This window comes from Phyllostomus discolor, chromosome 8 (assembly GCF_004126475.2).
Source record: "Phyllostomus discolor isolate MPI-MPIP mPhyDis1 chromosome 8, mPhyDis1.pri.v3, whole genome shotgun sequence".
Lineage (NCBI taxonomy): Eukaryota > Metazoa > Chordata > Mammalia > Chiroptera > Phyllostomidae > Phyllostomus > Phyllostomus discolor.
Window position 1 is genome coordinate 15582107 of NC_040910.2, and position 13482 is coordinate 15595588.

At 39.7% G+C, this 13482-nt stretch overlaps 1 protein-coding gene across 3 annotated transcripts in view; it reads right to left on the reverse strand.

Moving 5' to 3' along the window:
- Nucleotides 1-9607, reverse strand: part of TTC29 (tetratricopeptide repeat domain 29) — a 142159-nt gene extending 132552 nt beyond the window's left edge. For 2 of the 3 annotated variants that reach the window (XM_028521509.2, XM_036031861.1), the window contains exons 1-4: nucleotides 9459-9607; nucleotides 8713-8762; nucleotides 3359-3456; nucleotides 1318-1401 (exon numbers count right to left, since the gene is read on the reverse strand). In XM_028521509.2, coding sequence (XP_028377310.1) covers nucleotides 1318-1401; nucleotides 3359-3450 — 176 coding nt within the window. In that variant the 5' untranslated portion in view covers nucleotides 3451-3456; nucleotides 8713-8762; nucleotides 9459-9607. The remainder of the gene's footprint in view (nucleotides 1-1317; nucleotides 1402-3358; nucleotides 3457-8712; nucleotides 8763-9458) is intronic. The other variant, XM_036031860.1, reaches the window with a different exon arrangement.
- Between the last annotated feature and the right edge of the window lie 3875 nt (nucleotides 9608-13482).

A 13482-nucleotide genomic window follows, 5' to 3' on the forward strand; every position in this document is an offset into this window, starting at 1 on the left:
ATACAGCCTGTTCTGCATTGTCTTAGATCAAAGGTTTCTTCAGAACAGACTGAAAGCGTAGCAGATTTTAATTATCTAGATTTCCAGGCTGTTTAATTATGTGAAGAATAAGTTTAATTCCAAATTTAAGTCCTAATTTTCAAGCTGGTTATAGCTACTTGCATGTTCTTATATTTAAATCAAAATGCAACTATCCCTCACGTGTATTTTTCTTTTAAGAAGTGATTGTATCATCAGACAATGCTGCCCTCTAATTTTATCCAGCAGGTTACCATGGGACATTAACACATTAACAGTCAGCATCGCATTGAGCCAGAGGTCTCATGCGCCACACACGGCAGTCAGCGAGCTCCAAGGAAGGCGGTGACAACAGCCACTGTAAAACCGTGACACTCTACAAAGTGTCTGCCGACAGAATGAACTGTTCCCTTTTCCTGGGTCCTATGTATATTAATAAAATAATATCTAATGATAGATATCAAGAGACTTAGAATTTTAAACTACATGAAAACCTATACCAAAAATATCATTAGTGATACTTTTTCATTGGGATCCCATAGTCCTAGACAATACTAATCTTTTCAAGGCACTTTTTCCTAAATTGTTTTAATTGAATCATCTAATGAACTCCATAAGATGCATGTGCATTTTTAACATTTTCATTTTTCAATGATTGTATCTAATGATCTTACAACAGTCACCCAGTCTATAGGTAAGAAACACTAACCTTTTAGCTATTGTTCTAGGTTTCTATGTATTTCTTACTAACCTACATGAATTTTTATACTGTTTTTACTCACAACCTAAATTAGTTTCTAACTAGTGGTAAAATGGCGAAGTTTACATTGCTGATTTAATAAATAAATCCAGACAATTTAGAATTATTTTAAAATTAAGCAATAAACTATGATCCATTCATTCTTTTAGTGGGTTATTGGGGTGGGGTGGGTTTTTTTTTAATCACCAGGAGAAAAAGATACGAATCTTTCTCTTCAAGCTCTTTTCTCCCACATGGAGGCAACACACCTTAAAACTGAGGTTAATAAGCAATTAATGACACAGACTTAACTAAAATATTGCAAATGTGACAGTATAGTATCTCGGTAAATATGAGAATTCTGAGAGCCATACAATTAAAGACTTTGATATGTGTAAGATCAATGGACATGACTTATCACTATTTAATATGAGCTTTAATTTTTAAATGCCATGTTCCAGTGAAAAGGTGTACTGCACAGGAAAATTGAAATTTCAATAAAGAATCAAGACAAAAGAAACAAACTTTACATTAAAGTACCTTTAAGAGGTTATACTTACGCAGCAACCTCCTCTTTTGACAACCCTTTGAAATTCACCTCCAGGTAATGATCTATGTCCTCTTTTTCTTTGATCAATTGAGACCTAAATGAAGTGGAAAGCAATAATAAAGCACTGGCTTATCAAGTAGAAAAGCTACCAAAGGTGGTGGAATGCCACCGGGAGAACAGAAGCATTCAGGGCATAATATCATGTGTGATACACAAGCTGCAATAGTTTTTAGAGGTAGGTCATTGATTGATAATTCCTAACTTCTGATTTTCTTGAGTGGAAAAAGACAGGGAAGAATATCAAACCAAGTGTATAAACAAATAAAACATCAAACACACTAAAATCATCTGCATTTTTAAATAAATGTATTTTTTTTCCCTCAAAGCTTCTAAGATCTTCCATTTTACTCATGTTGTTTCCTGGTGCAACATTACAGGTTACAGAAGTCATATTCTGTTTGGCACAGAATCTTGAACTAAGAATAGCTACTGGATAAAAAAATGTAAAATTTATTTGTTCCAAACATTAAGGGATTTGCTCTGAAATGCTGAGTGTTTTTTATAATCATACATGAAACTCAAATTATTATTAAAAGTTCCAAATGCAAAGCGATTTTAAGAAAAATATATTTGTGGAGAAATATATTACACATTTAGTGTGTTTGTTCTTTACACACCCTTGCACCATTAAAAACAAACATATTATTAATATCTTATAACCATGGCAGAATAGCACTGAATAAATATCTATTTTTATTCAGAAGTAATGGAGAATGCTGATACAAAACTTTGCCAGAAATGACTATGCTAGAAATGTTTTTATTCAATACTAATACAAGAAAAACTTTTCTTTAAAATTGAGTTTGCATCTTATTTTAGAGATGTGGGATTGGCTTTGTTTTTGCTCATGTTGAAAATAAAATGTAACCTTAGTCATTAAGAAAGATAGGGAAAATGATATTTTTCAGATTTTGTTAATATTTCACATTTTTAAAAGTAAAATGTACAGATCAGTGTATCTATATACATGTATATTTCAGTAGTATGTCAGCTGGACCTAAATAATAATATATATCATGGAACTATGCATGTCATGAAAAATTTAGTTTTTACATTTTTTGAAAAGAAAATTTGATTTGCTATTGTTAAAAAAACTTTTATGTAGTCTAGTAAATGTACTTATTGATATTTAGTTCAGGGGCTTGGGTCTGTCCCAGAAATAATAAAAGTGAGGTGTAATTTTTTTCAGAAGAAAAGTCATCTCATAATCTTTGGTCATTATGCCTGGCAGGAAATGAAAAGTTATGTATATAAAGAAAATAATCAAACTAAGATATGTAAGTTATTTATATTTACAAATAATATGTGCATTACTAAGCATCCAGACAATTATGAATGTAATTACTAAGTAATGCAATCTCAGTCCAGATTCATAGTTATGACAAAATACACCAAGTTCTCTGCCCTGCCATCTCTGGGCTACAACTCCTGGCGCTGTGCAGCCCTTCACAGGGAGGCTAAGCTGGCTGGCGCGTTTGCGGGCTGCGCGGTCATTTCAGGAGCAGATCGCGCCTGCCAATCACCCCTCCTAGTGGGACTGCGTCCTCCTTCCTCCAAACAGGAAACCAGCACTCAGGACCTTGTGGATTGGAAGCCAGATACTGTTCCTTCCTAAAGCTTCTGCTTTCTGTTCTCCACACACATGTTTTTCTAAAAAAACAAAAATATATATCTCCAAAGCTTTATGGGGACCATGATATAATTGGTATAAAAAATAAAATGATCAAATGAGTACTAGCTTAAATAAATATATTTAATAAGTATATTCTTTATTACTATAAAGAATACATATGTTAATAAATGTATGTTTAAATATATTCTTAATATTTAAATAAAGCTCATCAATCCTTTGAAGCCACAAATTTGAATATTCTGAATATAGCAATATATTTTTGGCATTAAGCCATTTGTTTTCTGAGACATGCCATTGACAGTTCTTACTATGAGAAATTTATTCTGTAGGAAAAGAAATGAAAACCAGGGTCACGTACCTTGGAATTGAGGTGGGGGAGCATGGCAGCTTCTGTCTGGCTAGAGATGTAAGCTTTGGGCGTGGCGCGGGCAGTGGGGGCAGGGTAGTCATTTCGTACTACAAAAAGAGTAGGAAGGAAGGAAGGGAGGGAGGGAGGGAGGAGGGGAGGTAAGGGGAGAGAGGGAGGGAGGAAGGGAAGGAGGGAAAAGAAGTGGTATTTTAAAGATAAATATTTCAAAGAATATTTTAAGGCATTGTAGCCCTGACTGGCGTAGCTCAGTGGATGGAGCATGGGTTGTGAACCAAAGCATCACAGGTTTGATTCCCAGTCAGGGCACATGCCTGGGGTGCAGGCCACGGCCCCCAGCAACCACACATTGATGTTTCTCTCTCTCTCTTTCTCCCTCCCTTTCCTCTCTATAAATAAATAAATAAAATCTTTTTTAAAAAAAGACATTGTTAGATCCACAGTCTGTCATCTGAGCTGAGAATGCCTCTCTGTGTAGAGCTATAGCTGTTATTCGGGAATGATACACAGTGAGTGAATCTACAGGTTGCTTCTCTCATTATTTTCTTCCACTAGCTGCCTTTTGGCCAATTTATTGCTTGTGTATATCTCTACTATGAGGTAGAAGATCTGATAAATGAGCTGAAAATTTAGTCAATCACGAGTGTTCGTATGAGTTTTATTAGGAGACATGATTGCAATTAAAAAGTAAAGATTTTTAGGACAGCTATGGGTTTCAAATGTTCATGCCTTGCTTTCCTGTTATAATCAATAATTGAAAATTGCTCATATTTTGCTACTTTCTAAAAATCTGCATTCTTCACAAATAAAGGCTTTCCCTTAGAAGTGACAGATGCCAAGAATCACTCTCAACAAAGAGACAACGCCACGAGATGCACAGCTACAACAGTGTAACAAATCCCTTTGAAACATAGTAGTTTTAAAAAGATTAATTAAAACGACAATCATTTTATTACCGTTCATACTTTCTGTGGGTAAAGAATTAGGATAGGGCACAAGGGACTGGCTTCACTCCACAATGGCGGGGGCCTCTGCTGGGAAGACTCAGAAGGTTGGGGGTGAAGGAGAGCAGGAACCATCGGTGAGTGTCTTCACCTGATAGTTGATGCTATTGTTGGCTGGGACCTGAACTGGGGCTCTCTGCCAGAATATACACATGTGGCCTCCCCATGAGGCTTGAGCTCCCTCACAGCATGGCAGCCCTAGACCTCTTACTTGGCAGCTTAGGGCCCCAAAGGCAGGCATCCCAAAGAAAAGCCAGGTGGAAGGTGTACCCCCTTTTTGGGCCTGTCCTTGAAAGTCACAGAGCATCACTTCCGCTGGGATAATAGGCCTGTCCAGAGACAAAGTGAGTGAACATATAGACCCATGTATTGATGAGAGAGCATTCAAGTCACACTGAAGGAAAGGAAGGGAGATGGGAGATATTGTTGCAGCCGTCCTTGGGAAATGCAACGCGTCCCAATGGAGAAGATGAGGGAGCAATAATAAAGGGGGGTCTATAACAAAATCAGGTTATCTAAACTTTACTCTGCAGAGGAAGGAGTGTGGAAATAATGTCAGTGGGCACGGAATGGAAAAACTGCCGCATGTTGCAAGGGCTTTCAGGTGCAAAACAACCCACACTTCTACTGTTAACCGAAGAGGCATCCAAAAGGCCAGCCCCTCTTGATTCCACCAGCAATATGTCCATCAGTTTTGACCTTGACCTTTAGCCCCACCAAGCAACAGGAAGGCTTGGTTTTTTTTTTGTTTGTTTTAAATTACTTACCTCCAGCATTTACTACCACTGTGACCTAGAGGAATTCACCATCAATGTGGTCGTTGACTATATTTAGCAGATGATGCTACTCCTTGGTGCCAGATACTGTTTTAGGGGCTGAAAACAGCAGTGAACAGAAATGCAAAGATCTCTGACCTCAAGAATTTATATTATGAGGAAAGAACAAAATATGTAGAAGATCTATAGCGAAAATTAAGCAAGGAGCTAGAAAGTATCCAAATGCTCACAGTAGCAAAGAGATAAATAAAAGCATAAGGAGATGAAGTCAAATACATGAGGAGTTTTGTGTTCTGAGGAGATAGGATCTTGAAAGTTACTGTAAAAACTGTGACTTTCACTCCAATTGAGGTAAGAATACCCTGGAGGGTTTTGGGCAGAGGAGTGACACGGCCTGACTCCCACCTTTGGAGGATTACCCTGGCTTCTCTTTTAAACGTAGGCTGCAGGGAGAAGGGCAGGCAGCAGAGGCCAGCCGGGAGCTTGCTGTGAAATCTGGGTGAAAGAGGAGGGTAGTCTGGGTAGAGGTGGAGAGAGAGACAGAGTCAGGCCTGAGGTGCAGCCACCTGTGCATGCCGGAAACTCAATACTCTGTGCTGCAAAGCTGTAGCAGGGGTAGGGGTGGCGGGGAGCAATCCAATGAGAACAAAGGAACTCTTGAAATTCAATGTAGCAACAAGCAGTCTTGTGTTCTAAAAACAGACTCCTACCCTGGCCTGAAAATAGTTCTTCACTTAACTAAAGAGAAAATTCTAATGCAGAATGGTGTCTTGTTGTAGATATAATACAATCTTAATAAAAAGTCCTAAATTATCCAGATTATCATACGACCCATGAAACATACTGTCCACCCATTTTTAGACAGTTGTAGTTTTAAAGCACACGGTCTAAACAGCAAATGTTAGTCCTCTCCTCCAGAACAAATATTACAAACATATTGTATTATATACTTCATAACTTCATAACATAGTGATTTAATTCCTTTGTAATTAAAAATATATATTTTTATTAGATATTATATTAACTGGTTGAGTTGCTTGGATAATCAGAACCTATGAACTGGCAACATTATGCAGAACATGTGGTGAGAAGTTCTGACGAATGTAGGGTTGGACGCCATGTCCAGTTTTCAAGGGACACCAAGGGCTCCCCAGACCCCCTTCCCATGAACCTATCTCATAGAAACGGTGAAGACTCTATGTTCAAAGTCCTCTAACATTACGGGGCAAATCTGGACCAGCTCAGCTGCTTAACCCTGACCTGTCTATTCCTAGTGGGTTTTGAAAGGGAGAGAAGAAAACAATGACTCTTCTTGCCCCAGTCAGGGCATTCCGGCCTCTGTGAATTAAGTCTGTTCTGAGAGCCCCACTGTGCTTACCAAGGGCATTGGGGGCGGTGATCCCCGCATAACTGTGCTTTGAAACGAGAAAACAGTGCTTGCAAGTTCTCCGCATACTAGGAGGGTACGGCTGCTGAGAAAGAGCTGGGCGAGGCCCCAGAAGCTCTGACTCGGCCAATATACCCCATTAAGACGTACATCAGCCCTCCCTCCCCAAGCTGGGCTGCCAGTCTCTGACATCAAATGTACTCATTTGGATGTTTACTTGAGTTAGATTATTTGTGCTAGAAAACATAAACATCTAATGAAATCAAGTGCAGATGCTATAGGCGGAAACGCAGGGCTTCTTCATCACACACATCAACTGTGATTTTTTTTGCCCCTCAGAACTGAAGTCGGCGTTTCCTGCCATTACCCTTCAGCTGCCAGTTTCTTCATTTTGCTCTCCTCTGATGTGAGAGCATTAGCAGCAGGAGCACCTTTACTCTTAAATTTAGTTTAATGTAAGTATCGCAAGCCCTGCTGGCAAGCCTCAAGGCACAAACTCTGAGTGGGGGTGATCAGAGCTGAATGATAAAGTGGGAAAAAGTTATTAACTGCATATTGGGAAAAATATCCCTCAAGCAATCTATGTTGGAAAGTTTAAGGTCAGAGGAGTTACAGTTGAGCAGGTTCTCTTTCTTCTCCAAACCCCACATCCTGCCTTGCCTATGCCTGTTGAAAAAAGAGATTCTGTTTTTCAAAATACATGGTCTCATAAGGGTACTTTGTGTTCCACAATAGGTAATGTGTATACTGAAATTTTTCCACACTATGTTAATATTTGAAATGCATCAAATATTTAAAGGGATCCTGTAACTATTTTCTCATCTAAGTAATCACTATCTCTTTTATAAGTTCAGTCTGACTTATGCTGCATTCGAAAGTATTCTAGCATATAGAAGCAGCCAAAGGGAAAAATAAGTGAAAAAAAATTCAAGTATGGTTTGGGGTCTGTTCTTTCAAGGTTAAAGTATACCTATAGAGTGAAGAGAAAGCCTTTTGCTCTTTGTTAAAATGAGTTGTATTATTTTCCTAGCCTTGGCCAGTGTTCCCAGCTCCTCGGTGATCTCTAACCTTGGGAAGGGGACTGATGGAGGCCTGAGGCAGAAGTGTAACACGTCCTTAACATGGCACTTCCTCAAGGGTCTCCCAACTCAAGACCACGGAGGAGGACGTAACACAAGATGGGAGCAACAGGAGGGAGGGCAATGGCTCAGGTTCAGGTGAGTCAGGGAGAAGGAGAATGACAGGAATTTCTCTGGCTGGCACCAAAACAAGCTTAGCCCCAGGAGCTGAGGGTGAAGCTGAGGACCCAGAGGCAGCTCCCCCAGTGCCAGCAAGTAGGCTGTGCTGCATGTGGCTCCACAGGGGATGAGGCAAAGATCAAAAGGCTGCCTGAAGCCATTCCACTGTTGGTATTCAGAAGAGATTTGGTGCATTCTTTGATCTGCTGGTTGGCTCTTGTATGGGTTGTATTTAGTCTCTAAATTTGGCCTCGGCATGGAAAGACAAATGAGAATGGAGAAATACAGGATGAAAGGTTTAAGAGTGCTGGGTCAGGCTGACTGTGTCCCACAGTGTGAGTCTGTATCTCTGGCCCCCAAGTAAAATTCTTCAAAGAGAGCCCTCTTGCCCAGTGTCCCAGGAGAGAGCCTCATCAGGAAACACAAAGGAAGGGCAGGCCTAGCGCTGTGGACAGAGGCTACTGGGGAGTGACTATGTCTGAGGCTGGCCACCGGCTCAGAATTCAGCCACTGTGGGGTACAGCAGAGATGTGAACAATAAAGCCAGTAAACTAATTTATTATTTGTCATCAAGACAATTCAAAATAAATGATTTTATTATCGACAAAATCATTTATGAGAATTAGAACATTTCATGATGACCATGAGCTCTCTTACTATGAAAGGTTAAAGAAAACTACAGAAGAAATAGAAATAATTATATTCCTGGAAAGATTTTTTTTAAATTCACACTTAAAGAAGTTCAAAGAGTCACTAAATGTTTATCCCTTGTCTCATACTTTTTAGAAACTCCTAGCACTCTAATCACCTAATGGTAGGTAATTAGATAAGTAGTTAAACCAAATAAATAGATTTCCTACCAACTGATATTTATGGATGGTTAATCAAAATACAACTCAGAAACAGTGTTTGAAGACAGGCCATGATTCACTTGACTTACATTTGGAGGTTACTGCTGAGGTCTTTCCAAGCTACAGACTTCAATTCAGTCTGAAAATCAGGAAGTAATAATAGCAAAGGAGAGAAGAAAAAAGTTTAAAATTAGTTAATAGAACAGTTTCTCTCCCCACCCCATACCATGGAATAAGAGTTATTCATGTAGCAAATGCCAAATACCGACTTTGTGTTTAAAGGAACTTAAAAAGAAAGTATAGACACTGTGGGAGAAATTAATAACTAATTCAATGAAACACCAATACACCTGAATGTTGATATACAGGGTGAGGCAAAAGTAAGTTTACAGTTGTTCATATGGAAAATAATATAATAGTAAATAATAATGTAAGAATAAACTCTGTGCTTCCCATACTTGGAGCTGTAAACTTGCTTTTCCTGCACCCTGTATTTCCAATACAAATGTGACATTAGGGATAACAATTCGATCTTGAAAACTTACTTATTTTTACCCAAACCGAGGGTATCTCAGTTCTCTTTCTGCTCCTACCTAGTTCTGCACAGGCCTAGTGATTTATTCCTACATCCGCTCATTTCCCCACTGCCCTCACATGGTGGACTGGGTGGACTGGGGAGCGTGGGCCTCCGCTGAGGAAGCTTGAGCCCCCAAGTACGTGGACTGATGAGGAAGGCCAGTGGGGGTCAGGGAAGGCACTGCCTGGAAAAACAGCTGCCCGCCTCAAACTGGAGCCGTCCAAGTCCTGCCCCAAGCTTCCTCCCTGCGTCACGAACCTCAGTGGACTGGCCCGAGGGAACAACTGGTTTTCCGGCCCCCACGGGTGTCAGGTGCTGGGCGAGGGACGCGCTCCCCACTTCCCGCGGTGGTTGCAGGACCTGGTAGAGCCAGCTGCAGGAAGAGCAGACGCCAGAGCGTCTCCAGGGATACAGAGGGGGCGGTGCGGGAGGGACCCGGGGGGGTAGGGGCGGGGTTAGGCTGAACTGAGGCTCGGGATTGGGGCAGCTCCCAGACTCCTCTGACCTGAGATGGGGGCGGAGCCTGACGGGGCGGGGCCCGAACAGTGCTGAGCTGGGCCTCTACACCCAGCAGGCTTTCCAAACAAGGCCGCTTTGAAAAGTAAGACTACTTTCAGAAATTAGTTCACCTAACTCCGGGGCCTGGAATTTTGCCGCCCTGAAACATTTCCTTCATGGCACTGTGTCCTCAGTGTTTAGCAGCATTTCTCTGTTGTCCACAGGACTGGTGGACAAACACTCAGTTTGGCATGAGACCTGCGTGACCAGATGCCACTTTATCCAGCTAGATACGTTTTTCATTCCCCTCAGCCTCAGCCTCTTTGGCAGTCTGAGCCATCTTTTTCCTTTTGTCTCCAGAAAGATAAACTAATTTTGAGTCGCAGTGAGCCAAACACTAAAGTTTTCTTTATAGAGTCTCCCAGCGACCCCTGTATGTATGTGTATGTGTGTGTGTGCACGTACACCAGCCCTTCCCCAGTCCAGTTCATCGCTTCACACGGATTCTGTAGGCCTCTGAAAACATTCTAGTAAGTTATTTTGTCTAAAGTTATCCAGAGTTGATTTTTATTACTTGCAACTACAGAATACTAATTTACACATTAAGAAAGTATTGGATAATAGAAATGAGATAAAACTTGTTTAAATAAGCACAAATTAGTACACAAAGATAATATTAATTGTTTTGCCTCAAACATTTTGGAAGGTTATAAAATTTAATTAAGAAATTGAGCCCTGGCTGGTGTGGTTCAGTGGACTGGGTGCTAGCCTGAGAAGCAAAGGGTCGCTGGTTCAATTCCCAGTCAGGGCACATGCCTGGGCTGCAGGCCAGGTCCCCAGTAGGGGACACATGAGAGGCAACCACACACTGATGCTTCTCTTCCTCTCTTTCTCCCTTCCTTCCCTTCTCTCTAAAAATATTTAAGTAAAATATTTTTTAAAAGAAATCACATTAAAGATCATGCATAATTATATTTGTTTTTCTATCATTACATAGAGATTTGATAAAATTCACTTTTAAAATTGAGGCCAAAATATTGTATTTATGTAGTGTCAAGTTATGATGTGTTTTGACCTCACTAAAAATATAAAATATTTCTGAAGTTTAAGTATTTTCCATTTGCAGAATGAATCAGGTGGAGAAATCTAGTCAATATTTATTGATCTTCCATGAACAGTGTGTACTACACTAGATATTCTAAGGTAAAACAAAAATCCATTTGCTTATTGATGCCTGCAAGTAATAATTTTTATTCTTAATTTAGAGTTGAAAGCCTTTTTACCGATTTTACCAAAATGTATAACACTCTTGTAATTGTCACAAGTGTTTTGCAGTTAAGAGAAAGTAGAAAACTAGCTTTTAGAGTTCAATCAGATAGAGTCAGCCACTAGTGTGCAAAGTGTGCGTTCTCAGTCGCCCCTTGTTTGCCCGGATGTTGTCAAGGGAAAGGGTTGTGGAGAAGGAGAAGCTGCAGGCTGCAGACACGGCACTCGGGCACACCAGCGTTAGAAGGCAGCACGTCTGAAAGTTGGGGGCCCGGGAAAAAGTTTCCTTACAGTTATCAACCACTAAAAACACTGAAAATTCTTCAGGACCTACCTTGAAAAGCTAAGCTGCTTTGTTTGATATCTAATGTCTATTCCCTTGGTTTTAAATCCAGATTTAGTTGTTTTCTTCCTTAATGTGTATAAATCACATTGTTCTTCAATTCAAAGTATACAAAGAACCAACTTTTCATTATTTTTCTGACAAACATCTTTTGGTATTAGAATATATTTGCCCCCTTTTTAGAATCTTCTCACTTTTGTTTTTTTATGATGCAAATCTAGCAGACTGCTTAAATCTGCTCATTTTTTAAAATGCCATCTGAATTTGAAATACTATGTGCTTTATTGTTAATTTTACCCATTATTCTGTGCCTCCATACACTGGATAAATCTGCAATGGCAATCTTTTCTACAAGCGGAGACAAGTCTTCAGAAAATAATATGTTTCAGTAGTTGTCAACTCTCTTGAAACCTTAATTATGTCTGTCCATAATAATAAACATATATAAGTATATATTTCTATCCAGCTACTTATATGTATAAAATATCATTCATATATATATTAAAGAGGCATATTAGTATTTTTTTCAGTGTAATTCAGAAATGAAGTTTCCCATTTCCAAGGACAAAAATATAATTGTGTATATGCAAGGGGAATTCTAAACCCATGAACAAAAATATAGAATATAATGATATTTTCAAAGACTGTTATAAATAACATGACAAATATCACATTTGGTAAAATTCTACTATAATTTCCAGTGCAACCTCACAGGGAAACAACTTATTAAATAAAGGTATAAATAAAAGCTGAATTAGAAATAACAGAGGGAAAAATATGGAGTAGCAGTCCTAAGCACTGAACTTGAATGTCTAAATCCATCCATTCATCCAGCCATCATTTCAGCAGCCAGGTAGTCTTCTAGGGCAGGAATATAAAGATAAATCATGTCCTTAGTGAACTCACTGAAGTAAAGACAGATACGCTAACAGACAATTGCTTCTTTGCTTTCAAGCTTTGTGACCCATCTCCACCAGTACCAGAGAGAATGGGACTGAAGTCTTTGTCTTCTTAATGTCCTGAGCCCTAGACCACCACAGCCTGTCTCCCCTCCTACTCCCCAATCGGTTCTTAATCCTCTCTGCTCCCAACTCAGACTCACAACTCACATGTGACTCTTTCTCCTCAGGTACTGACCTCAGGCTTCCTACGCATTTGTACCCCATCAGTTGCCTGCCCTCAGCCAGTTGGTAAAACCAGCTATTCCAAAGGAACCTGGTACAGCACAGACCAGATGGCTGGTTGTCCCAGGCCTGAGGTCAGCCACAGTACCATGTGACAAGTGCTGTAAAGGTGACATCACTCTGAATGTCTTGAGGAGGGACCACGCAGCTGCCTAGGACTGAATGGAAGGAAGTTTGGCAGTCATAAGACTGCACAGAGGGGATAGTACCTAAAATGTGATTTTGTGTCTTGAAAAATGTATGGAAGAAGTGTACCAGTTGTACTAAGGGGAACAGAATGGCAGAGAACCATGGCTTGCTGGGTACACATGAATTCTAGAACACAGGGACAGAAAACTGTGGAATATGGGCCCAGCCCCAAAGCAATATAGTGATATAAAATGTTGAGCTCCAACCACGACAATACAAAATTAAACACACAATAACCCATTTTAATTTAGTATGTTCAAGGTTATAATTGGAATAGATGTTGCTTTCATAGTATCAGTTATAGTCAGGATGTGGGAGAATTATGAATGACCCTCAGAAAACGGAAATAAAGTCATCATTTGAAAATGAAATTAAAAAGCCATCAGTCCTATATGGGTGAAATTATGTACTTTCAAGAATATACCACAAAGAAGAGATCCTTAAAGGCACAGATAGATACCTCATTAGGCTGTCTGAACTGAGTAAAAGTTTACCACAAATAAAATAAACTTACTTGATGTACTTAATTTTGCACTAAATTCGTAGAAGGCATATTTTTGTTAAAAACAGAATCTTACTGGGTTGAAGATTTCTACTCATTCCCTAACAATAACAGAAAGTGTGTCTCAATTGAAATACATAATGAAACTAGACAACTCTCCACATTACCTGCCTGTATTTAAACATTAAGGCTGAATGATGAGATGGAGCCCGCAGTGCTGTTGAAGATCCAGTAAACCTCCACAGTAAGTGTGTCCAGTAGTCTTTAAACTCGTAAGTTCCAAAGGGCACACCAGGGTCA